At 32.2% G+C, this 27,800-nt stretch overlaps 3 protein-coding genes across 3 annotated transcripts; all 3 read left to right on the top strand.

Moving 5' to 3' along the window:
• The first annotated feature begins 702 nt into the window (after positions 1 to 702).
• On the top strand, positions 703 to 2,054 carry LOC105168680 (putative WRKY transcription factor 75). Its single transcript, XM_011088811.3, has 2 exons — positions 703 to 1,137; positions 1,765 to 2,054. The coding sequence occupies exons 1-2, from the start codon at positions 761 to 763 to the stop codon at positions 1,937 to 1,939; spliced, it is 552 nt and encodes a 183-aa protein (XP_011087113.2). The 5' UTR covers positions 703 to 760; the 3' UTR covers positions 1,940 to 2,054.
• A 4,291-nt stretch (positions 2,055 to 6,345) lies between these two features.
• On the top strand, positions 6,346 to 12,457 carry LOC105168440 (uncharacterized). Its single transcript, XM_011088526.3, has 13 exons — positions 6,346 to 6,640; positions 7,316 to 7,389; positions 7,516 to 7,593; positions 8,421 to 8,496; positions 9,154 to 9,218; positions 10,077 to 10,178; positions 10,790 to 10,879; positions 10,971 to 11,045; positions 11,169 to 11,201; positions 11,293 to 11,373; positions 11,452 to 11,502; positions 11,654 to 11,785; positions 11,859 to 12,457. Exons 1-13 carry the CDS (start codon positions 6,598 to 6,600, stop codon positions 12,048 to 12,050), a joined length of 1,092 nt encoding a protein of 363 aa, XP_011086828.1. The 5' UTR covers positions 6,346 to 6,597; the 3' UTR covers positions 12,051 to 12,457.
• Positions 12,458 to 13,615: 1,158 nt separating this feature from the next.
• EMB2813 (DNA primase, large subunit family) lies at positions 13,616 to 21,087 on the top strand. Its single transcript, XM_011088524.3, has 20 exons — positions 13,616 to 13,838; positions 14,367 to 14,428; positions 14,533 to 14,636; positions 14,759 to 14,840; positions 14,943 to 15,002; positions 15,173 to 15,230; positions 15,332 to 15,351; positions 15,746 to 15,829; positions 15,915 to 15,979; positions 16,548 to 16,596; positions 16,672 to 16,719; positions 16,801 to 16,890; positions 16,982 to 17,041; positions 17,327 to 17,386; positions 17,832 to 17,906; positions 18,465 to 18,550; positions 19,147 to 19,240; positions 19,335 to 19,442; positions 20,220 to 20,290; positions 20,715 to 21,087. The coding sequence occupies exons 1-19, from the start codon at positions 13,697 to 13,699 to the stop codon at positions 20,238 to 20,240; spliced, it is 1,368 nt and encodes a 455-aa protein (XP_011086826.1). The 5' UTR covers positions 13,616 to 13,696; the 3' UTR covers positions 20,241 to 20,290; positions 20,715 to 21,087.
• The last annotated feature ends 6,713 nt before the right edge of the window (positions 21,088 to 27,800 follow it).

Raw genomic sequence — 27,800 nt, 5'->3', positions numbered from 1 at the left:
TTTTTGTCTCTCACCTTCCCCTACATTTATTTTTTATCACATACTTTTTTCTTTCATTTCACCTTAAACTACATTTATAATTTTTGACAACTTTTTTTCTTAATCTCATATTATAATTCTATTTATATGCTTGCGAGTACAGCGTACAACAACAATTACTATATATATATATATAAATGGGATGATAGGCACGTTTTAACCGTCCTAATTAAAAATTACAGATTCATAGCAGTAATTGGTGAAAATAAGGTTATGGTCAAACCCGGAGGCTTTGTAGGACGAAAACTACTCCTTTCTGAATCACACGTTCAAATTGCATTTTGACTCCATGGATTTGAATTTTAAGAAAGGTTTCACAAAAATGAATTTAAATGATTCAATTTGAAAGTATTTAAAATTTATTAATATTTAATAAAATATGGTTCAAAATTTGCATTAAAGAATATCAAATTCTTTAAATTTAAAATTATCTTAACAAGTTCAAACAAATCATTCGATCCAAATTCAATTTAAAAAGAATTTAAAATTTATCAATATTTTATATAATTTAATTCAAAATAATAATAAAATTATCCTATTTTACATAATATACCCTATATTTCTGACTTTGTGCACAGCCTTCACGAGTCACCAATCGAAACTACATCGGTCAAGCCGCCCGGGTCAACCACAAAGCAAAATTTATTTATTCGCTTCCACCAAAATATTCTAAGAAAAACCCCAAAAATCAAAACCCTAATTTTCTTCCTTTCTTTCTCTCATGGACAATCATCCAACCATGCTTCACTCTTCACAATATTCTCACTCACCCCTCTTCAACTGCATGTTCATGAACTCCCATCCCCAGGATCATGAATTGATCCAGCATGATCAACTTCCAGATGATGCGTACGTCGATCTTCATTGGAACCACAAAAATGTTCAGATCAATAATATAATTACTACTGTTGAGGACGATGTTCCTTCTAACAACAGTACAGAAAAAGAGGCAAAACCCTGTAAAGGGATCAAGGGCGGGAAGAAGTCCAGAGCACATAAGTATGCGTTTCAGACGAGGAGCCAGGTTGACATTCTGGATGACGGGTACAGGTGGAGGAAGTACGGGCAGAAGGAAGTCAAGAACAATAAATTCCCAAGGTTTGTTTTGGTTATTCTTCTTTCGATCTTTGCTTATATTTTAATCATTCTTACGCTCGTATTTTAAATTTTTTTGTGCGTTATGGTGAATACAAGTTAGGTACTAGGTACGTAAAAGATATGCAGGAAAATGGCTATAAAGTTGTTGTAACTGATAATTTGATTAGATTAAAGCATGTGTTGTTTTAATTAAATGAAATAATTTTGTTTGCAAAGTATGATTAATGTCCTTAGTTTAGTTTATTTTTTCTAATCATATGAATAATTAAGTCTATTGAAAATTTGACCACTGAACTCTGGAGATATATTTCAGGACATATCTTATAGATTTTTTTTTATTTATACGATATTCAATTACAATTATAATAAATAACTTTTCATACTTTTTGGTTTTAAATAAATACTATAAATTTTGATTAAAATAAAGTATTATGAATCACCATATTATACATACGCACAATAAGTTGAATGTTTTTTTAATAAATTTTTCTTACAGCGACATACAATGAAAATACACTTAAATATTACTATACTTTGTAATAGTTTTTTATATAAAAAAAAAGTATAATATTTTATAATAGTTCTTTTTTTTGGTATAAAAGACGTGATTTGTGTTTAATGTTGCAGAAGTTATTACAAGTGCACGCATCAAGGTTGTAATGTTAAGAAGCAAGTTCAGAGGCTATCTGAAGATGAAGGGATTGTAGTAACAACCTACCAAGGCATACATTCCCATCCAATTCCCAAATCTACAGACAACTTCCACCGCATTCTCACTCACATGCAAATTTACACTACTTAGTCAGGAAAAATGTAATTTTAGTCCGATATGAATTAATTTTTGTAAATTTAAAAAAATTGACAATTTTAGTCATTTTTTTGGCTAGAAAATTAAATTAAATTTGCACGTGACCCAATTTAAATTGCAAATTTATCATGCAACTTATGGGACTTAGTGTTTTTGTCCTACAAACATTAATTTCTAAAAATAGCAATTAATCCTGAAAAATCGGGCCCAAACCCAGACCCAGACCCGTCCAATTCAGCGAGGGTTTGGGATAGAATTTGGTGTGCTTAGGGCAGGTTCGGGGTGGTTTAGTTGTGGGGTCCGGGTTTTGTCCCAGACCAACCCCACTCCAAATTTTATACATTTCTTATTATCTATTATTAATAAAAAAAATATAGTACTTTATGTAAATTCTTAGATAATTTTTGCATATATTCAACTCTATATGTATAAGAAATAGAAAAAATAAACTTGATTAGAAAATTAATAATTTAGATAAACGTATACTTTGTTCTATACAATTCATTTAGATTGAAAATTATGTTAAGATATTTAAATCTAAACTGGCATTTATTAAAAAAATAAAATATTAGTTGAATGTATTATTTATATTATACAATTCATTGTAGATCGTAACATAATATAACTTGATGAGAAAATTTATAATTTAGATGAATATATACTTTGTCTTATACAATTCACTTTAAAGTGAAAACTATATTAAGCTATTTAAATTTAAACTGATATTATTTATTAAAAATAAAATATTTAGTTAAATGCATTCTTTATATTATATAATTCATTATTGATCGTAAAATGATATTACTTGATGCGAAAATCAATAATTTATACGAACGTTACTTTGTGTTATACAGTTTATTTTAGAGTAGAAACTATATTAATATGTCTAAATTTGAAATGATATTACTTATTGAAAGAATAAATTAGTTGAATGTATTCTTTGGATCATAAAATTCATTGTAACTTGTAAAATAATATTACTTGATAAGAAAATTAATAAATTAGACGAACGTATATTTTGTATTATACAATTTATTTTGAGTGAAAACTATGTTAATATATTTAGATATAAATTGATATTTCTTATTAGAAAAATAAAATATTAGTTGAATCATGAATATATTTAAGTTTAATTAAATAATTAATTTAAATGATTTAACTCTAATTAATAATTGTTAACTAAAATAACAATACAATTATTTGTAATTAAAAGAAGAGACTTGAAATTTAATGTCAAAACTCAAACCCCTCTTTTGCGTGGTGGGCCTGGGCAGGGCGCGGAAAAATTATGCAAAGTGGGTCTCGGGTTCGGTAGGCCTGCCCTGTTGGCATCGTTATTAATTTTAGAGGTATTTATAATTTAATAATAATAAAATATTTATAATTATGATAAATTTTTAAAAAATTCATTGTAAATAATCTAAAAAAATAAAATATAATTATATTTATTATGACTTGAGTGGCTTACCCTAATACTCTTATGCGCCAATGCCAAAATAGTAGAGCAATTATGTTATTTAGGCGGTAAGTGATTCGAATCGAAAATACATCATCGTTCAAGTTTGTTTGAACTGTTATCAAGCTTTAAAATTTGTATTTGAATTTGTTTGATTATTCATCTAATCAAGCTAAGACGGGCTTTAACTGAATTAAATATGAATGGAGCTCGAGTAATCCTTGAGATGATGTGGCTTGCGATTCAATCGATGCCCCATTGCGCGAGCTATTGTCTGCTCTGGCTTTTTGTTCATAATAATCTTTGTTAATTTTTTAAGTATAAAAAATAATTATTCACTATACTATAAATTACCGCGGCTTAAAAATCGTAGTGAATCAATACTATCTACCATGTTGAAATAAAATCAATAAGAAAAGTTTTTTTCGACCATGATTAATCAGCATCCGTTATAGTTTTATATATGTCTAGAATAGTTGCCATAATTTTTAGCTATAACAAATTTTTTTGGCCTCCCTTACACAAACAACGACTAGGTGCCAATTAATAGCATTCATAATTTTTAACTTTTAACCATAATAATTATCGGCAGTAAAAAATTATATTTCTTCTAGTATTTAAATATATTTTAAAATATAGAATATTTCATTGATTATTCATCACGATCATACACTTGTTTAGGAATATTCATGCATATGTACAATATATTAAGGCTCAAAACATTACAAAACTACTACTTTCATACACAAAATATAGATTGCTTACTACACCCTTAAATATATATATATATATATATATTCCTTGCATAAATAACTATCTTTTTTGTTTATTAATTATACTAATATGTACTACACCTAATTACCATTAATTAGTATACTTTTCTTAATTACAACCCCTTTTTATAAAACATTTACGTTTAACCCGTAAAATAAATTTTATTTTATCAATAATATATATAAATATCATAAAAGATAATAGATATCGAGAAAAGTTTATATTTACTTTTTTCACAAATGTGCACAACTTAAAAAAGAGATAACAAACGTCCAACTGTACAAAATTTTAGATGCAAACACCACAAATACTAGGATGTTTAATATACATAGCCCAAAGCTCCTGACTTTCGATGTCACGGCTAACCCATCTATTTAGAATAACGACATGACTCAAAATCTGATGGGACTAGTCAGTTTGTTCTATCGCCTAAAAAGTACGTGGCAAGGAATGAGTTGTCTACTCAATAAGTATAGTCATTCGATCTATATATATACGCAAGCAACAAATAAAGGATAATGTAATTATACCAACAGAACCAATATTCGCCATACACTAAGAAATAACACATGGCTACAATCAAACATCAACCCAAGACATAATAGTGGTGTTTTAGTTTGTTTTCTTAGAGCCCTTCTTGACCAAATTGGAATGTATCATTCAATGAGCTTTGCCGGCTATCACCATCACCATCATTTTGATCACAATACTTCGTCTTCTACTTTTTTTTTTCTCAATACCACACAACACATAGCTCATGTGATAATCCATCATCACTGATACCACACAGAGTACAACTAGTATGGTATCCCATGATCTCCATTAATCAGTGACAACACACAACTCGTAATTAATCACATAATCCTAAGTCATTGTAGTATGCTCCCTTGTTGGGTAAGCCATCGTTTCATTTTAATTGATAACATAAACATCATTAACTTCATCATTCAATTTTATTTAATAATCATTTTCTCGTCAATAACTTTTCCATTTGATTTCATTCCATAATTAATTATATAGTCATAATCATTTATCTAACATCCATGCAACACAATCACAAACAAACACATACCAACAATTTCAAAGATATAAAGATAATCCTACAAATAATCAACGTCCATGATCAAGTATATAAACAATCAATTTCTACATAGCACTTCCTCCTCTACCAAGCCTTTTAACCTTAATGTGAAAATTAAGAAATATCAATATGTAATTTATATTTTCTTGGCATGTTGTATTATAGCACACATTATTTAGTATTTTTATGTTTAGAATACACAACCAAATAAAAAATTTTTGCTTTCAAATATTATAATAAGTTATAATTTACTCCATTCAAATTTTAATATATTTATTTTATCCTATAATTTATTTATAATTAAATCTTAATTTTTTTAATAATTACCAATTAGTCTTTCCATTATTTATAAAATTATAGGAACGTCACCTACGATACCCCTATATTATTTAAATAATTATCAATTCACTCATAATTTTTATGACTGTCTAATAATTAGGCCAATTCATTATTTATCATTAGGATTTATCCACTTTTATGGTTAACTAACCAAAGTACTGACTATGAATTATAATTTAATTTTTAATTTTTTCAAATTTTTATTATCTAAGTGGATATTTTTCCTATAATTTTTCAAATTTTCCATCAATCTCATGCATCTTTTTTTTTAATATATCTTTTCAAGTTTTTAATAAAAATAAAAGATATAACAAGCGCAAAGTAGATAGTATGAGAGGGTTCCGTAATTTCATTAAATATTAAGAGATATTGATAATTTTTTAAATAATAAAAGATATTTATAGTTATGCTAAAATTTAAAAGAGCTTGTTATAATTTATTCTAATTTTTTTTATAAAATTTGATCAATAATTTATTTTATATAATTAAATAAATATAATAAAAATTTTAAATTATAAATAAATATGGAGTGTACTTCAAAAATTACTTATAATTTAAGGATATGAAACCAATTAACATATCCCACATGACTAGAATTCTAATGACAAAAAATTCTCATATTCTTCTTCTTCTTCCTTTATTTTTTTGTGGTTAATTAAATGACAACAATAGTCTTTAGAAGCAAGACACTGGCAAGGCGTCTAACACTGACTTGGGCAATAAGACAGCAAGGACATAGTCGTAAATTGATCATCAGCCCTCAGTTCTCGAAGCATATTCTCTACTCTACAGCCACTAAAATAGGGTTTCTCATGATTTCAGATTTCCCGTTTTCCTAACTGTTGAATTCTGGAGACGAACAATAACCTCACCCCGTCGGAGATATTTGTTGATCTTTTTTGGAAATCTCATGTGCTGTTTTCCTATTGAGAAGAATTCTAATGTTTGATTTTTGTTGTTGATTTTCTGTGACAATTACCGATTTTTACATACCCAGTCCAGATGGCGCTTCCTCTCGGAAAGCTCACACTCATCGTTGGTGCTGGTCAGTGGTTTTTTACTTAATATAATTGTAGGTTATTGGGTTTTTTTTTTCTGCAGTTTACGTTTTTGTTGGTTTTCGCGGTTTGTTTGCTGATGGCCTTTTTTGTGTTTTGGAAATTCTATTGGGTTTGGATTCGTTGCTAGTGTTTCAATTTAAGTGGAATTTTTGGGGTTTTGATAAACCCTAGTTGGGCTGTGTGCCTCAGGATAGCAATGCTTATTTTGTTTATATGGAAAATTAGCTCAACAGTTGAGTATGCGTCGTTTGTGTTTGGGGTCTGTGGTGGAGGGTGGTTATCACAGGGAACTAGCGTAAAAATCACTGGGTGGAGGAGCTAAGGATCAACCCTAAACATAACGGTAACGAGAAGAGCTAGTTTCAACCTGGTTCGGGGCTGTTTATTTTTTTTTAATAACGAATTGATGCAAAATAGTGATGCATTCCATCATTGTGCGATGGTGGTGATGTACATTGTTATTTCTGTTTATATTTAGTCTCCATGGAGATGTTTCAACCTGGTTCTATGCTCTTTGTTGTTTCTAAAATGAATTGATGCACAATTGTGATACATTCTGTTGTTATGGAATGGTAGTGATGTACATTGTTAGTTCTTTATATATTTAGTTTCCACATGGATGTTTCACTGAAGAAATGAATATCTCATGAAATATGCAGGCCTTGTGGGGTCGGTTCTTGCTAAAGAAGGCCGGATAGGAAATGTGTCTGATTTTTTATCTGGTGCATTTAAGGTAATTTTGGAACTGGCAGTTTATTATGTACAGAATCTGTTAATTCGGTAACCTACTGAAACTTTTTCTGGAACTTTGATGAGTAAGATCTTATTTTCACTGCCTTTTTTGTTTTTTAACTGGCAGATTGTTTGTAAGCAACTTAAACAAGATGATTCCACTGCTTCGAGTTCCAAACCAAAAAATGATTCTTTGATGCAACAGGTTTGCAGTTAATGTACTTTATAGTTAAATCTTACATGGTTTCCTTCTTGTCTTGAACACTAGAGAAGCCCTTCTCTTTGTGAGGCTTGTCCTATGAGTTTCCAGTGCTTGTCCTATGAATATTATGAGTATATGTTCCTTGGTTTGATATTGGATAGTCATAGTATATATATATATATATATTTGTATATCTTTAGTTTAATTATTAAGAGACCTGCTCACACTGAAAATATGACCTCTATCTTTTTCATTGTTTTCTCTGTATCATTTAATTTTTTGTTGAAATGGGGATTATTTAAGCATAATGGGCACTGAGATAAAATTTATAAGGAATATAATTCATTTGTAGGTTGCAACTTGTAAGTTGATAAATGACATATTCTATATCAAGAGAATTACTGAAAACTTTAAAACTTTGTTGGGAAAAAATAGGTTCTTATTTGAAACTAGGTGGATACGGAGAGCCTGTAGCACTGCCAAAAGAATATAGCTCTTTTATGCTAATACTAAGTGATATTAACCATTTTCTCAGGATCAGCTTATGGCTAATAACATCTGATACCATGACAATTTGTTTAGTTGTAAAATTCTCAATAGAGAAAAAGAAAGATAATGCTGTAATGGGTAATAATCTCTTTTAGTTTCAGTTCTTCTCCTGGTGCATACTTTTAACACTTGTATAAAAATTTGACATTGTTTGTACATATTTTATAGCTATAATTTTATTTCTTTGGCATTCCAGAAATTTGAATGAATTTCATCAATACTCTGTTAAAACATGTTTAGATGTTCTTGTTCAAGAAACTGAATGAGTTTTATCATTACAGGTTAACAGCCTGCGTCAGGAGCTCCAACTCTTGGCGTCAAGTAGATCTGTTACAATTGTCACTGGAGAGCGATCAGGTTGCTCTAGCAAATGCCTCGTTATGAGCTTTGTCCAAAAGCTGCAATATTGTTGTAACTGTTGCATGCAGTGTAGGATTCATGCTTGAATTTTCAATTGGTTAAATCTTTTTATCAACATTTTTTATTTTTGTCGGTTTTCACATTTTATTTGGGCCTTTCAAAATTATGCACTTGCTCCTTAATGATGGCATTTGGAAGAGCTTGTCGTTTTTCTTTCTTTTTATATGACAGATAAGTGCATGCACCAGAATCGTATTTGTACATACCAGTGCATTATTGTGCATGAGAGATCATTGATTTCCCAATAGTTTCTGTCTCATATTGTATGTTACTTATTTAGGGAAGTGCCAACAGCTTTTATGCTTTGATTTTTCTGCTGCTAATAGAGTGGATTATTCCCATCTAAATTACTGGTTTTGAGGAAAATATGTACTTGCATTAGCAGTTGGTCTCTACATTCTAGCATGCTCTTTTGCTATAATTCTATAGCGAAAGGAAACTGCATGTGCTCTTGTGTAAGGTGCAGCACTCTAATACTTTAGCTGCATATAAGTTTTTCATGCCTCAAGATGTTTCTCGTGTGTCTGTAGTTTCCTCTGGATAATCATCAAATTGGTAATATTAGCTGACTATATCTTGTTCAACTCTTTGTAGGATCTGGAAAATATGGCGTGGTTATTATTGTTGTAGTTGTTGGATATGGCTACATATGGTGGAAGGTAATGTCATTATTGTAGTTGTAATTTGGTGAAACACTTCTTATCTTGTTAATACTTTCTCATTTATTGCTTAAAGTGTCACCTCTCCTTTGTATGAGTACCTTATGCTGCTTGCTGATACTGGTTTATTTACCCTCTAACAGAGCATTTATTTCGTTCTATCCTAAGCGTCATGTTTGAACAGATTTCCTAACGATATTCCGTGGGCTGTGCATGATGATATTATTGATGCACTGGTGCAGTAAATACTTCTGCTTTGGAGTTCTAAGATTGAAAAACTTTCTAGAAAGTGAGATATTCATGAAGTGCGTGCAGCTACCAGTACCTGGACTTATGGCTAATGGCCAAAAATGCAAGCCATGTAATGGCACAATGCTTCTAGATGCTGTGTTCTTGGCAAGGCTTGAGGATGTATTGCATATGCACCGAGAGCTTTTTTACCTAGACATTAGTTGTACATTGCTTTGCATGGCTCATACTGTCCAGATCTTGGAGCAGGAATCAGCTTTCTTGATATAGTTTCTGCAGGGCTAGTCTTAGTATTTTTTTGTCTTGTGAAATATTTACCCACAATTTTTTTTTTTTAAATTTTTAATTAAGATTCAAAGATACTCATTTTCATAGGTTTGACATCATCATGAAATTCTGCTCTCCTTGTAAGCCTAGTGGTCATTACTTCTTTCGTTTGGGAGAACTGGAAATATATGTGTTCACTTTGACCACTTTTATTGACTTAGTTGTCTTTTTTGTGCTGTTGTGTTGTAAATATAAAACATCACATACGCTTCTAGGTGCACTTTTCCTACCCCCATTCTCTTGGCTGATTGATACAAGTTATAAATGTTTATCTGCTTGCAGGGTTGGAGACTTTCTGATATGATGTTCGCGACGAGGCGTGGCTTAAATGATGCATGCAATTCTGTAGCTAAACAGCTTGAGAATGTTTATTCCTCAATTTCGGCAAGTTTCTTATATTAGTTAAATTTATGTCTGGTCGTATCTGGAGTTCACAATTCAAATATAGCTTGTTGTTTGGCCTTGCAATAGAATTTCACTCATGATCTAAAGCCATTATTGATCAAGTATATCCATGATTTTGTTTTTATATATCCTTAATATTTACTGGTTACGACAATATGTTACTTGGTGTTTCTGTTGCCTTTTCACGAAGGAATCATTTCCAAGCATGATGTGACCATTTCCTGAATTTCATTTTTGTTTAATAATTGAATTTACATATTTGATTGTATATACACACAAGTACCTGTATACATATGTAATGTTCATGTATCGTACTGCTTTATTTGCATCACAAAGTATTGCAATTGCAGTAATAGCATGAAATCTGTGGATATGTCTATTTACACTTGATTGCCTGGTGCATGTGATCCTTGTATCTACTTAAATCTTTTTTCAATGTCGTTCAGCTATGAATCATTTATGTTGCTCTTCCTCAACATACATTTGTCATAGGGGATGCATGTGCAAATGCATTTGATCAGGAAAATGCTAATGCATGTAAATATGTAATACCTACTCCTCCCCATTTACTTTTTCCTGAATATATCCAGGCCACTAAGAGGCATTTATCCTCAAGGATTGACCGTGTAGATTGTAAAATTGATGAGTGTGCTGAAAATACAGCTGCAACAAAAGAGGAGGTTAGCCAAAATTAATGGTTGATAATTGGTTCATATTTGGACCCATGTTGTCCGAGAAACTATGAAGTTACTGAATGAGCAATTTGTATAGGTTTCTGAACTACGGGGTGATGTGAAACTGATCGGTGCAGATGTCCAATCTGTTCACCATGTAGTGCGATCTCTGGTGATTCATCTCCTTCCCCTTACTGCCTAAATATGTTTCTTTGTGAACCTTATTTTACTTAAATGATGCAATATACTTGATTATGGATCAGAAAGTAAACCTTAAAACTTTTGCATGTCACAGGAAACTAAAATTAACAGGATAGAAGGCAGACAGGTACTATTACAGTGACCTCTCGAATCCTATAGCCGAGCTGAGTTAGTTATTAGCATTCGTTCTAATGACAGCACCTTTTTATCTGTGTTAGAATGAAACGAACTTTGGAGTGGGGAAGCTGGTTTCCTTCGTGAAGAATCTGGAGAATAGCAGAAGTGTGGAGCAGATTGAGGCAAGAACATAAGCTTCCCTTGCGTTTTTATTGTAGTTACTATCATATATTTTCCTAATTATTAGAATGACTCTTCAGGGAGCTGCATCAAGGCCAGCCCTTGAACTGCCGCAAGTATCTCCACCGAGGGTAAAACATTTATAACATTTATCTTGTTAGTAATGGTTTCCCAGGTGCCCATGATATCCTTTTTGAACACACAGAGTTCTAAGGTTAATTTTTACTGAAAAAAGTATTAACTTTCTGTTTAGTTATCTAGTTACGTCTTTGTTCTTCACAGACCGTCTCTTTACCAACCAATTCTTTACTTGAGCCACCTTCACCATCTACTGCTAGTGGATCTCCCAAGAAACCTCCTTCATTTCCGCCTCCCAATTCTTCACAGACTAAAGTTTCTGCATCAGGCCTGAAGGTAATGAAAGTTCCTTGTAATGTCGTTGTCTTGTCCGAGGTTGTTGCATAACTTCTCAGTCGGTCTTTTATAGGAACTTAATGGAATATCAAATGATGTCGGAGTGTCAAGCTTGGGCACCCCTCGTGGTTCTAATGGGATTCATGCGACATCTGAAGCAACAAATAATGACAGCTTGAGTACTGGTCTGTTTGGGAGAACAATATCTGGAATCAGTGCCTCTTTACTTACAAGAAGCCGCAGTGCGATGCAGTCGTTCAAGTAGCATTACTATGTAGATTTTGATCAGAGGAACTATATATATAGGACGTTATGATTTTGTGCCCCGAGAAGGAGGGGCTTACTAGATTAGCCAGGGCTAGCCCCCCAAGGTCGTCTCCCCTCCTACACAGGCCGTGCCTGCTATATATAACTATGGTTACCGAATTTTGTAGAGCTTTGTCCATTTCACAGGTTTGCTCTTAGGATATAGTTACTAGTTCTGCAAAAAATTGGTACAATTTTTTTTCTCCATACCAAGTATTGGGAAGAAGTAGAAAATATATTGAATAAAGAAAACCCCCAAACTTTGTCCATCTTCTAGTGTTTTCATAGCCATACCCTGATGTTGTAAATAAGTTGGCATGGTCTATGACAGATGGTATCAGATTTTTCCCATGCTTTCTTTCATCACTCTTATATTTCTTCTCTATTCCTATTTTCAGGAGGCGTGAAATATGATGCCGCATACATGCTCTCTTCTTCTTTCCTAAAATTTCACTTCTTTTATATGTTAATAAATAATAAATTTATGAATTCCTCGTGATGTGCGCTAATTTTTCATTTCATGCTTAAATTACCACCTAAGATTCTTAGTTGTGTATATCCAGACAAAACCATTCCATTCTTTAAAAACCAAGGGAAACTTAAATAAATTGATGAGAATAGCATGAACATGAACTAAAAAGAAATCTCATCTTTGAAGGGCTGCTTGCTATATTAACCACACTCATTTTTGGACACCAGCCATTGAGGGGTACTCAATGTTTGTGTATAATTTTAAAATTAAGTATTTAGTTAAATAAAAAATTCAACAATGAAGAAATTGATTGAAACTTATAATGCATATAAACGGAAATTAATTGATGGAATAAATTAATTAAAGAGATACTTACATTTTATTGAATAAATAAATATATTGGAGTATCTTTTAGTCGATTAACATTATGATGACCGATGTTAGTTTTTCTATGAAGTTGAACTTTTATACCCTAACATTTTGAAATCTTATCATCTATTATGGCATTATTCAAATATGATTTCATTGCATTCGGAGTGAAGTTCAGGAATTTCAAATCCCTAATAGCAAAATGTTTGAGGATTTGTTTAGATAATTTACACATTATATAAATGATGATCATTAAAATTTGTCTAGTACTCACTTTGAATTATATTTTAAGAGTATATGTGAATTTGAAACTTATTAATGGAATATTTTTTTTAAATTATTTCCCCAATTTTATTTTTTTTGAATTATATTTTAAGAGTATATGTGAATTTGAAACTTATTAATGGAATATTTTTTTTAAATTATTCCCCCAATTTTATTTTTTTCAATATAAATAAAATAATAAATTAATGATAGAGTTAGGAAATAGTAATATACAGTAGTAAGATATAAATTGTGAATTGCCCAATATATGTGGGCCAAAAGCTTGCTAAATTTGGGCCGTAAAGTACGAACTACCCCGACTATGTTGGGCCTTAGGGATGGGCTTTTTCTCAAAGCCCAACCCAAAACCATATTGGAGGGAATCAATTTCCCGCCATTTCCATTCCTCATACCATACGTGTTCATCCCAAAACCCAGGCTGCTGCTTTTTCTCCGTTGATTTTGCAGATCCAGCTACCGAACGCTGCCTAATTTTGCTGATGGAAATCGTCGGATCTCGCGGGAAATCCTCGGTGTCGTCCGCAGGCGACGCTTTCACGGATATTCAGCTCTATCGGTCGGCGCCGGAACTTGAAGTCCGGCTCGAAGATTTCGAGCTTTACGCTGTTCACCGTCTTCGAGGTTTCTTGCTACCTCTGTGGTTTTGCGTTTTGGGTGTAGTGAGCTCGTGAAATTAAAATTTAAGAAAAAAATACTCATGTTGAAGTAGTATTTTTTATTTCAGTTATGTTGTTTCTGGACTGAAATTGAGTACTTATTCCTTGAAGCCGAGCACTATGTTAGGATCATTTTTTAGATTAGAACTTCAGTCTCTGCTGATTAGCAAGGTACCAAATTTTAAGTGAATTTTTGGTTGCGAAAATATTTTTTTTTTCTTTGACAAACTTTGAATATGTTTCTTGACAAATCTCTGGGACGTTTGGGCTTAAATTTTAGTAACTTGTTATACATTATGGAGGTCTTTGTTGGACATTTGGGTTAAAGTTTCAGTGAATTGTGCCATATATTTTGGAGCATGTAATTTCTTATTGGTTATGTCCCGCAGTGGTTTTGCACTTGTGTTTGTTGGACTAATTCGTGCTGTTATTGATCATAACAAGTGTTTCGAACTGGTGAATTTTCGATGATGTTTTCTTATTCACGGTGCAGTTCTCAAAGGCATTTCGGATGGATTATCCCGTGGGAAGAAACCCAATGAGATGGAAGATTTGGTATATTAAAGCTTTTATATTTCTCTGTTTATGATTTTTGCAGTACAGGTGCTGCATTTGTCTTTGTTATGCTTTATGGTCTGACTTGATGGTTTTTGATGCAGGTAAATGAGTTATGGGAGGTAAACATGAAGCGTTCAGAAGCATCTGAGTTTGTCAACAAGGACATCATTTCCCATTTTGTTTTGCGGCTTGTCTACTGCAGAGAGTAAGCTTCCCTTTATATTGCTTTCCTTTCTTTATCCTTTTACTTTTCCTGCTACCCAGATGGCAAGACTAAATATTTTCTTTCTAATGTTTCCTTGTAATATCTCTTTAAATGCATGGTAGGGAGGAATTAAGGAAATGGTTTCTATCCATGGAGACTACACTGTTTCGCTATCGTTTTCAACGTGAATCTCCTGAAGCCCAGGTGATTTCTCTATCTAGAATGATCAGCCATGCTGCTGGTGCTATTGTTCTTGAAGTTATCCTATTTGGTGACTGATCTCTTGTATTTGATTTTGCTTTCTAGAGGGCATTATTGGCAGAGTTTAACCTGCCTTATAAAGCCGTAAGCAGTGCAGAATATGAGGTAATTTGATGTTGTTTTCATGTTTCTGAGAGTCCTGTGTACGTGACCACCTGTGTAGCTTCTTTGATATATTTATTACCATGTGTAAAATCACCTTTTTGACACATCAAAAACTGACAATACCTTATATCCGTGAAATACTCTTAAGTTCTTCTATGATTTGGTTTCAGAGTGTGAAAGACAAATTGAAGCAAGCCGCGCGCTCCTCTGGTCAATCTGTACCCAGTGGTGCGTTTATGATTCCTTCTAAGAAAATCTAACTAGCATTCAAATTCCTTGCTTATTACTTAATTTCTGCTGAAACATTTTTTTCCTCTCCACTATTGCAGCTGATACCATATTCTACAAGGTAAAATGACTAAATGTCCTTCCTATCCCACCTACCTGTTCAGCACACAAACATACGGAAACAAGTGGCTTTATGCTGCTCCCCAGAGCATTAAAATTCCATCATCATAAAGGATTAGGGGGCAGTAGAATGCAAAAATACATACACACCCAGAACAGCGAGCAGTAAAATTGCATCATCATAAAGGATTATGGTGCTGTAGAATGCGAAAACACATACTTACACACCCAAAACTTGTCCATCTCTTACTATTTGTTTTAAGAAAGAATCAGCACCCTTCTGTAAAGTAGGTCCAACAGAACTCTTTAGTCCCAGATATTCGACTTGGAATTGCATTGGCTACAGCTAACTTCTGGATTAGTCGGACCTTATTTTCCCATTTTATAACCTGAAGGTGCCATTTGAACAAGTTCCTGATCTTGTAGCAAGTCGCAGAGTATTTATCCTGAAGGGTTATGCCTATGTTGCAATGAATCAGGTGAATTATACTGCTAGACCACTGTCTATACGTATATGAATGTCTTTTCCATCATTTCATGACTGAATTCTGAGTCTCTTTGCAGGTGGTTTCCCTCCTCATGACACAATACCGCAGCAATCTTTCTAAAGCACTCGTATTGACAAACAGGTTTTCGATTCTTGGTCCGCAATGCTTCTATTTTTTTCATTTAGATGAGTATGCATTATCTCCCTTTGTCATTTGTCAATTTCTAAGACAGCAGTCTTTGAGGTTCTTAGAACAGGAATTCTGGAAATTTCTCTGGTATTTTCTTGTATGATGTGCTGCTATTCCTATTAGTAATTTGATGGCTGAGCAGCACCATGGTTTGACAAGGGTTTTCTTTTTCTATTATTTGGTGAAAGTGTTTTTTATGCATTTTGCTGCAAAATGACACATATTAATGATTTGCACAAAAACCAAATACCCTATATATTTAGGTGTTCTGTATTATTTCATTGGTCTTATTTCATTCAACTCAACTAGCAAACTCTTCTATGTGGATAAAATTTCAAGGTAAAAGCTGCTTACATCTGAAGAAATTTATTGGAAACCTTCACAAGTTAAATTAACTAGACATGTCACTCTAAGTTGTTTGCATTCCTACTCAGGGAACTTTTATATTTTTTTGCTTGCAATAACTTTTGGAACTTAAGATCTTATTTAAAATGTCATAACCTGCTCTATTTGCTGTCAGAAAATGGACATCTATGATCAGAGAGCAAGAGAAGGACCGGCTGACTCCTGTGAGTATCCAGCAGTAATTTTCAGCTATCTATATTCAGACTTTCATATCAACTGACTTTCTCGGCTTTACGTAGATTGTTGAAGCTCTATCCACAAGTTATTTAGGTCCTGACTATAGCCAGGTAATTTGAAAGGACAATCTAGTAATCCATTCTGTACTTGAATCTGAAGTTGGTTAATGGAATTATGAAGTCCCATTGCAGCCAATAGAATGTGCAGACATATCATTGAAGGACATTGATCAGGTCGCCAAAAGTTCATTCCCTCTCTGCATGCGCCATTTATTTGAGAAGGTAACAAGTTGGTCTTTGGTTGGATTTTTGGTTTCTCTTGTTGCCAACTTTGGTTTTAGAACCTTTACCATCATCATACCTCCATGTGCAGCTTAGGGAGGATCATCACTTGAAGCATGGAGGGCGTATGCAACTGGGTCTTTTTCTCAAGGTTGTGAACTTAATATGTAATTTTTTTTTTATATGTCCATTATCCTTCTGATACTTTGGGCTTAGTTTTGATGTTTCAGTATGCATCACCTAATTAGCTAGGAACTTTTTGTGTTCAAGCAATTTTCTGAAACTTCTTCTTTTTATTGTACACTTGAAATATCGTCTTACTTATCTATGTTTTGAGCGTCAGAGTATGAAAAATGATGCTGGTTAACTATGAATGTTTCTAGCAAAAGAAGTTCTGATTCTTCTTCACTGAAATCTTTTGTAACTGTATTATTAGGGTGTTGGACTCAAGTTGGATGATGCCCTTGCATTCTGGAAAGCAGAATTCTCTAGAAAGGTGATCATGTGATCTTATTTTTTACTTTAAGTTCTGCTTGGACAGTGTTTGCACAATGCCAGCCCACACCATCAACTGCAATTATTTTTCTGAAAATTTGCAATATCTTATCAAATTTGGAAATTTGTTTCTTGTATTTGTCATGTATTCGTAACAGTTAGGTTGCATTGACTGTCCTGTGACAAACAATTCCATAGTAAAGTTACTATCAGTAGGAAAAGCAGTGCTTGCTGCCTTCATTCTGTTTTTCCTTTTCCTTAAATTTGATTTCAATAAAGTATAGAGGTTTCGGACAAATGAAAAAAGGTAACACTATTTTTACGATGTCCCCTTTTGTTGGTGCTAAGGTAACACTACTTACAATGTTCCATTTGTTGTGCTTCAGGTTTGCTGATGCATAGATTTTCAGTTTGAACTAATTACATCTTCTGCTATACTTTTGTAGGTTGGTGCTGAAAGGTTTGACAAGGAATATGCATACAGCATACGTCACAATTATGGAAAAGAAGGGAAGAGGACGGTAATTCATCTATTCCACTAGTTTATGCTTCCTTTGTCAAAATGGGATCCATTCTCGAAGTTTTGTTTCAACAGTTGATATACTAGTTAACTTTTTCAATCAAGTTGAGGATTTTTTAAGACAATCTTTTGTTACACATATAAGCTCCAGTTGGAAATTTGTAATGATGGTGTTTGTTGAGACATTGAAGTAATGATGCATATACGCTGGAATAGTATCTTTCTTTATCACTGTAGAAACAAGAGAGAAAAAGAACACTAGAGAGACTTATACCATGTTTTCTTTCATTTCTATCATTCTTTTGTCTTCTCAAATAATTATCTCAAAAACATCTGGAACCATGTTATTGGAAAACGTCCAAGAAAATTTAATAAATGTGTACATTGTGATGCTCATTACCTTCTATGTCCTTGCTGTATGTGTCAGAAGAGTTTGAGGGTTCACAAATAATGTTAATGCCATTTCACAATTTACTTGGATGTATCTGTTTTACTTGTTTTTTCTTGTTTGCCAGCACAGTTATATCTGCATTTTGAATGTATTCATCATATGGTGCAGGATTACACACCCTATTCATGTCAAAAGATAATATCTTCTACACCAGGTGTAGGAGATCATCATGGGTGTCCTTATCGTCATTTCAGGTAAATGTCTGGATATTATGGCATTCCATATTTGTTAATCCGAAAAGAGAACCGACATTGTTTCAACATCAAAATGTACGTGGGACCATTTCATTTTGTTAGCCAAACAATTCTTCGGTGGGCTTCTTTTCCAGATCATCCTTCAAAAATTTTCTTTTCTCACAGAAATTGAGCACACCAAAACATTGCTGGGACATCAATTTTTTCAACTACACTTAAGTTCATGGAACAACTAAGACTTTCCATTTTGCTTGACAAAAAGATGGATGCAATGCTGCAGTCTTTGGTCTCACTTAAAAATTTAAAATAAATATTTTTGCTTGTTTTCTTGACTTCATGATATAGGTTTTCCAGTGGCGGCCATGAGTTCTGATCATATGATCTTTTCACTTCTTTCAACGAAAAAATTCCTTTGTATAAATTAATATGAAGTGATATTTCAGAACTACAAGTATCTATCAGAGTCAAGAAATCAGTCTGAATAAGCTCATGTTGCATAAAACCAAAAGCCTTCGTAAATTTGCAAATCGTATTTCCCTTTTCTTTTGCATTTCCTGGTGTCCAACTTGTAAAACTCGCTGATATTGATTGATCAGTGAGGAGAATCTGAGAGCAGCACTTAATAAGATGGGAGTAGGCAATCGTGCTGTTGAGGATGTCATGGATAAAGTGCGGAGTAGACATTATCAGGTTTTGACATATTAACAGAACTTCCTGTGGTTTTGTCATATTTTCCCTCCTAATATTTTTAGCAACAAGTTATGACTTTGAAGTTGTTATGCAGCTAGCATGTACCTTGACGTTTGAAGCTGTTCATGGGGCATCTTGTGATGCGGGAATTAATCATCCAAATCAGTACTATATTGACAGCCAAAAAATTCTGGAATCAAGGGTAAGCATATGCCAATTACAACTATAAAAATGCTTATCATTTATGAATAAGGTGGTATGTAATTTCAATGTAATCAACTATCAAACTCTTGGTAGAAGAGGAGACGACGCTTGACGTCCTTTATTTTCGTATGGGAACTATATACTGAAGCATTGATGAGTTTTCTGTGGTGCTTGCTCTGTTGTAGCAGTAAGTATATACAACAAAATTTGTTTAGGAGTGATTTCTTTCTTTGATTTTTATAAGGGCAAGAAACATGAATGCGGGCAAATTTTCAAACATGAAGAAAAATCAGCTAACACTAAAAAATATGCTAGCCACTTTGTCTCATACATTTCAATGGATGAAGCGTGTTGTATGGTTTAGTATCTTCGTGGCTCCATGACCTGATAATTATCTTGAGCATCACATACTTTGACCTTCATGTTTTCCTTTACGACTAAGGATATGTTTAATGACTATTACTGAATGGCGTTTTTTTTTCCATGTTCACATTACTTTTCCATTGAACGGTAGTGGCATGCATGGGTTGAATCAATTTTCTGCAATTCATTTCTTGCTTGCTGTGAGCAAGTTGTGTTGATCATGCAGGCGAGGTTTAGATTACTGTTATTTGAGCTATGTAAGTCTATAACAGTTGACATGGTTCAATGCTAGTGGTTTTTTTTTTTTTCAGTTCTATTGGTAGAATGAATGTAAGGCACAAAAGTCCTCAAAATCTAGTTATTTGACATGGTATTGGTTACAAATTTTAAACATCTAAATTTTCTTTTGCAGAAAAATTCCAAGGGTAATTAGGAAGTTTTTTAGCATTGGACGAATCCCCTGTATTGTTGCCACATATTACTGTAAGTGTTTAATTCCCATTTTCTCTACTTTTGTGCATTTACATTCTCCTTCTGGCTTCTTTGCATCCCACTCGTGGACGTTTGATGGAAGGTCTAGAGGGTAGTCCTGGAACTATAATGAAGTACTAGTTACTTTAGTAATTAGATAGGATCGACATGGCCAGAGGATATGGTTGTGTAGAATGTTGGGGAAGGATGACCCTTTTCCCTTGAAGATATTACATTCAGAACTCGTAAACATATATGTTTGGAGTAGTAAATTCAGAACTGTAGTTCTTTGGATGCTGCCATGTATTTGCAACTGTGGCTTGAAGGAAAATGATAGCTTATCTCCGAAAGATAATCAGAGGAAAGACTCATTTGAAATGCATCTCAGATTTTGTTTCTGAATGATGTACTTGCTATATATTGTTTCCATCTCCAGGTGAGCCACTGTCTTGCTGTCGTGCGTTTACAAATGTGCTATTGCGTGCACTTTGCTGATCAGAGTATCTCCAACATGCCGAAGTCTATTCTGATTGCCTGGTACCCCTCTTTCTGTGTTTCTAACACTAGGAAAACCAAAGAAGGAAAATGACATAACAGCAGAAAAGCGATCCACGATATAGCATTTCTGCTACTAGTTTGCTCAAGTTGTTGCTGCGTAGCTGGTAGTTTTCCATTTATTGTACAAGTTACATAAGCAATGTATTACTGTAAGTAGGATTTTAGATTTGTTTGTAGAATGTGAATATGAATATCATATTTTTGCATGTACTTTATATCATGACTAGCGCACGAACCTTTCACCATCGTCTCATGTATATCCACTTTAGTAATAATTGGATTGTGTTTAGATCGAAATATTTGGTTTTGAAACTAAGGATTTCAAATTAATCCAATCTTGCGTGGATTTGAAATCAATTTCAATGATTTGATAAGTAACTTGAAATCGTTTTCTGAAGAAATGAACATCATCCAAATAAATGTAAAGGTATTTGATATTCTGAATTTGAAGAATTGAAGTCGTAAGCTTCTGTACACCTGTTTTTTTTCTTCCTTTCTTGGAGTTTAATGTCTCAAAATTTGGACTCAGAGCCCATCCTGACTATAAATTAGAATTGATGTCGAGCCGGACGCGGTGCGGCATTATTCATGGAGACTGGAGCTTCAGGCTGCAACAGGTGAAGTTGGAATATCTCGAGATGTTTTGATGAATGAGAAATCACTTAGTTTTAGTGCTTGAGTTTTACCCATGACTTTAAATAAGGACACGACACTAAATATAGCTTTAAGATAATAGTTTATAGAGCCAGTTATCTTTGTGATTGAAAGATTTCAATGTAACTGGCCTTTTGGTAGGACTATATGTTGTGTTGATTGATCCAATTTAGATAAATTTTTGGGTAAATTACAATAAGAGGTTTGACATAATTACGAATACTCCACGTTGTTTGAAAAATTATAAATACCCCTTAATTTTAACGGTCGTTTAATAATTAGCTCAATTGATTAGTTTTCATTTAATTTTTTTGTGATGAATTGTTCAAAATGCCCTTGTAGATTAAAAAATATATTTATATTTATTTTTTATGGACTAAGTGGATTTTTTTTTTATAATTTTTAAAATTTTTTCATCCACCCTTTTTGATTTTTTTATAAGTTGTTAATTTTTTTATAAAAATAAAAAAGAATACAATAAGGGTAAAATTGATAATTTTATATCTTCATTCAAGGATTACATAATTTCATCAAATATTAAGAGTGTTGGTAATTTTTCAAATAACAAAGAATATTCATAATTATAACAAAATTTAGGAGAGGTATTTGGCCAATTTAATATTTGTAGTTTTGAAAATCTTAGTTCTAACAGTTCAACTTGAGGTTGGCAACTATCAAACTTGCACTTGCGGTCTATTTGGTTTGGTGTGTCATAGGATGGTTATTGCGATTTTTAGTATATCCACACCTGTTGAGGTGTGTTTCAATACAAATGCATTTTTATTGAATTGAAAAATAGAATCATTCATTTTGAAGTTTATTTTGGTTTCCATGTAATTTGGATAACACGATTTCCAGCTAATAAAAGAATGGAGATGGAGAGAGAGAGTGTGTGTTTGTAGTTTATAGTCATTCTTATAGTCTTTAATTTTCTTTATATTGAGAATTATAGTATAGTTTTAAATAGTAATAATAATGATAATAATAATAATACCAACACAGTCTGTTACACATAAAATCAAATTTTGATTATTAAAATAATATTGTTAGGCAGAGAACAGAATCTACCACAATTAAGTATATCATCATTATTACAAATAGAATCTAATAACCAGCTCCCATCACAATTAAGTATATCATCATTTTGATTATTTTATAAGTTGATTTTTTTTATAATTTTAATCATCACATACATTTTTTTTCCATGTATTTTACATTAATTATTAAATAAAAAATATACGTAAAGACTAAGACTGGACAAATTTTTGAGTCTTGTGGAATTTATTGAATCAAAAAATTTGAGGCAGTACAGTTTGGGTGTGTGTTAGGTATTCATTTATTAGAAGCTTTACTCTTCTTCAACATCTCTCTCAAAGCTCTACCATGCAAAAAAATGTCTTTTATTTAACTTTTTTTTTTATGATTTATTACATCATTTTACATTTAATTTATGACAACATATATTCATAATTCTAGAATATATATATATATATATATATATATATATAAATTTGGTGAAGTGGGGGCAATTAATAGAGTGTTTGTAGTAGTTTCTGTTTTATTGGTGAGGATAAATTATACAAAAAATTGTAAGTTAATTGGAAAGTTGGGTTGGCCACAGTGCTTGTCGTTGCCACTCAATGCTCCCAAGGCTATTTATCATCATGTCTCCTTCTGTCGGAGCTAAACTTGTGGTTCAAACTTATCCCCCCCCCCCCCCCCCCCAATGTATATATATGTATGTATTATTTTAGAGATATTTGTAAAAAAGGATAATTTACCACGATCTCCCGTATAATTTGAAATAATTATGAATATGCATTCACTTTTTTAAAAATTACAGATATTTTTCTGATATTTGATGAAATTATATAATTCTTGGATGGAGTTATGAAATTATCAATTTTGTCTTTACTGTATTTTTTATTTTTTCAAAAAAAAAATCAAACGAGGTAGGTCGAAAAATTTTAAAAATTATCAAATATTATCCACTTAGTTTATAAAAAAAATTCACAGAATTTAATAAATGAATAAAGTAATAATTCTTAATCCACAAGGTCATTTCGGTCACTTCACCATAAAAATTAGGTGGAAATTTAACGGATTGGACTAATTATTAGATGATCATAAAAAATCAGGGGGACATTGATAATTTTTTAAATAATAAAGGGGTAGTCGTAATTATGCCAAACCTCAGGGAAGATAGTTGTAATTTACCCTATAAAAAGATACATGTAATGTGAGAATGAATTGTTGTAGCCTAGTAGTAAATATAGACGTTGCACATTCAAGATATGTGTTTGAATTTTAGCCAAGACATTCGGTGGAATTGAACGTATATTTTGATACGTGTGTTGACTTTTAAGTGGTTAAGTCTTGATTTTTAGTGACAATAAGTCAATTATAAAAATACTGACCGTCACACATGACGCATACACAATTTTTTTTGACTAGTTTGTGGGGTGCGACTCCTACTTTTTTTTTATTTGCGTAACTAAAAGAGAAAAGAAATAATAATAAAATTTATTACATCATGTGCAATTCTTGTGTTATATGTCCATATATATGCTAGTTGCTCATATTAATGCAAAATCCATGTCCAAATACATCAATAGCTGCCGACAATTTGTAAGCTCCAAACTCACTGTGGTAAAGACAATTTGCAAGTCTTCGGGTTATGTTTTCATTTTCACTTTTTAGTGTCAAATATTCGTTTTTAATTTTATGTAGATTTTTGTGTAAAACCAATAATATGTCTGAATTAATTAATGAGATTATATTTTATATTGAATTATAGTGTTAAATTAATATATTTTTAATAAAAATAAAACATATTTTCACTGTAGTATTGTTTAAAAAATTTGAAACTGCTCATTAATCCACTCGAAAACGATCTAATTACAAAGTCACATTTATTGAGCAAAAACTTAGATCGAACCTATCTTATTTACCCAGGCAACAAATGCTCTCACTGACTAATGGATCGATGTATTAGAACTATTAAAATCACTACAATTTTTTTTTTTTATCTTTTTCTATATTATTAATGACCACGACTTAAAAATTATAATAATTTAATATTAGAGTTAGTTATATTTTGCCATTTGAATTATGACCCTTTTTACACTTTTGGCATCTAATTTTTTTTTGTGTCAACTTATTATCTCAACTTCACAAAATTTTGCATTTTGCATTTATAACTGCTTCTCAGCCGAGCTTTTTATCGCAAAAACATCACATTCAGTGCATGCAATGTGATATTTAGGGGTTATATGATGTTACATTTTTGACATACGCACAGTATATGCTGTTTTTCTGGTAGAAAAATCAACAAAACAACGGTCATACATGGCAAAGTGCAAATTTCGCTAAGTTGATATGGTAAGTTGACACAAAAAAAGTTTTGATGGCAAAGTGTAAAAACGATCAAAGTTCAGATGACAAGATATGATTTACCCTCAATATTATTATTACCTACTATCGAATAAAATCAACTTAAATTTTTACCATAATAAATCAACATTTACTATGATTTTTAACTATATTCGAAATATTAGCTATGACTAAAGTATGTTTTGGTCCCATTTGCAAAAATAACGACTAACGATGATTGCAAAATTGTAATTACTCTATATTCACTATATATTTTTTTATGGGCCATAGTGATGAGCTATACCTAAACATCATAACTTTTTGCAGTCAAATTTCAATACTTTGGAGATTATTTAATTGTCTTTATTAATTTTTTTATTTGTTTCTAATTGATGCTTTGGACTGCTCATGCTCTGGGAAAAAGAAAATGTTAGTTGCTTTCACGAGCTCCACTCGTGCAGCAGCATCCACTCTATGTGACTTGGATTCCATCTTTACGTGGTACTACATACTCTAGATCTTAATAATACTCATTTATTTATAATAAAATATAATATAATAACAAAATATCAAATTGTAATTTTAAAATTATCATTCAAAATATATATAAATTATTGGAATAATCTATTCCAAAATCAAATTCTATAGCACCAATATTTTGATGTGACAAATTATGTAACAGATTATTTCTGTTTTAAATACATTTCCTTTTTTTTAAAGTGAATTTTCAGACCAAAATCAAGAATCAAAGGTGGTCCAGAAGTTCTTGCAAGTTGGTACAGTTGATCAACATTTTCATCAGAATAATTATGAATTTAAAAAAGTAGGAACGGAAGGTGGGTTTCCTCGTACGTACCTTCGGATCAATATTATTATCCTCTTCCCATTAGTATGGAGGATTGGTTTATGTTTGGACCACATTACTTATATTATGAGGTTAGGAAAAATTGTATTTTTGGTCCGGTATGTCAGGATTTTTTTCGACTTAGTCTCAATTATTATGATTTTTTATATTGCATTTCATAAGTTGAAATTTTTCTCAATTTTAGTCCTCACATGCATTTTTCGTCCAATAATTAACGGAGCCGCTAGCATTTTTCGTTAATTACAGAAAATGCATGAGAGGACTACCATTTAGAAAAAAATTCAACTTATGAGATGCAATGTGAGAAAATCATAATAAATAAGACTAAATTTAAAATGACACTAAAATATGGACCAAAAATACAATTTTTCCTATGAGGTTATCCTCTTCCCATCCCACGGCTTGGAGATCAATGCGGTCGGTTTACCTTTTCCTTTACAATAGGTAGACGGGTATAACCATCGTAACTCCTATATATATATAATAGGTGGAGTGATTGTATATTATCGGTCTTGGTGATGCCGTTCATGCGAGTTTGTATTTGCATAAACTATCAGTCGTTGTATTACAAATGATATAAATCTCATGTATTAATTCAATGACTCACGACGAATCATGTATGTACAGATTTACATGGACGACATTTTTCATTAATTACTGATAGACAACATGTTATTATAAAATAAAATATGTGAAGCACACATGTTGTCTTGATATAATTTATTTATTTAATTAAGTAAAGTTTTGAAAATGTGAATATCTAGGAAATGGGGTTGCATTCCCATTACCACTTTCCCACATTACACAAATAGAAATAAAAGTTGGAGCCCCAAAGTGATTTGGTTTTCCCAATAAGCATCAAACTGCAACTTAGAAGGATACAAAGCTACAAGAGTCAAAATTGTGAGAGGAATTATAGTTTTGTCTCTTAGATTATGCTGTTGGAACTTGGAACTGTAAAGCCCTTTGTGGAACTTAACTTTGGGTTGACTGAGTTTTTTAATGATCTTATTAGGCAACCCACCCCCCACCCCCCACCCCTCTAATCATTGAGGCAAGAAAAAATCCCATCTCATCAACTTTTTTTCACTACTCTAGAAAGAAACTATAATACATTAACTATAAGGAACAAATATACAGTTTATTTAAAATTTGGCGTAATTATACGTAATTTTTTTATGGTTTGAAAATTTATATCTAGTATTCTTGATGTGTGTTTCTAACAAGTCAAAATTCATATTTACCTCTAACATGTATTAACGCGTGTGAAAATGCATATGAGGACTTTGATTGGAAAAGATTGCTTGAATTGAAATAAGTCAGTAACAAGCTTCAATCTAGATTCAATTTTTTGACTTTAGATGAATTTTGACTAATGGAGAGATCTATTTGTTGGATACAAACACCAACAGAACTAAATATAAAATTTTAAATCACACCACAATTTACGTGTAATTATACCAAACCTCAAAGAAGAGTAATGTAATTATTCCTAACTATAATAATTATATTTTCTTTCTTATCTAAAAAAATTTTACACATTGTTTCAACAACCATCGATATACTTTCACCTCATCTAAATCTATATGGTCTCGTTTTTCACCACTACAATGAGATGGGATGAGATAAAATGGCAAGCAATCATAACCTGGGGCCGAATAACTACATCTGAGTTCCATATGATGATAAATGAGAACAAAGGGATGAACTTTGAAATTGCTCTCCCCTCCCACATTTGTACCATACAATCTGATTTTTGCGTTTTATAAATCCCAAAATTTCTTCTTCTGTACAAAGTATTTTTTAGCCCAAAAACGTATAATTTCAACCAGAGTGAGCAGTAACTCACATAAAATCTCTGGTGCACGAGCGCATGCCGGATCAATTAATAAGAGGGCAACTTGGCTGGTTTCAGTTTCTTTTTGTTCTCCTTCACATGGGCTATGGTTTCAGACATGAAATGTCTATTCTAAAGGCACCAATACATTCTGCAAAGAATTGCCGTCCATGAGAATTATGTGGACTAAATCTCAGCAATTTATCAGTGTCAGGATGTTTGGTTTTCCTTTTGTG

The sequence above is a fragment of the Sesamum indicum genome, linkage group LG8 (genome assembly GCF_026168435.1).
Source record: "Sesamum indicum cultivar Baizhima isolate 11 linkage group LG8, ASM2616843v1, whole genome shotgun sequence".
Classification (NCBI taxonomy): domain Eukaryota; kingdom Viridiplantae; phylum Streptophyta; class Magnoliopsida; order Lamiales; family Pedaliaceae; genus Sesamum; species Sesamum indicum.
Note: the sequence above shows the minus strand (reverse complement) of the source record. Positions and strands in the feature narration are given on the sequence as shown.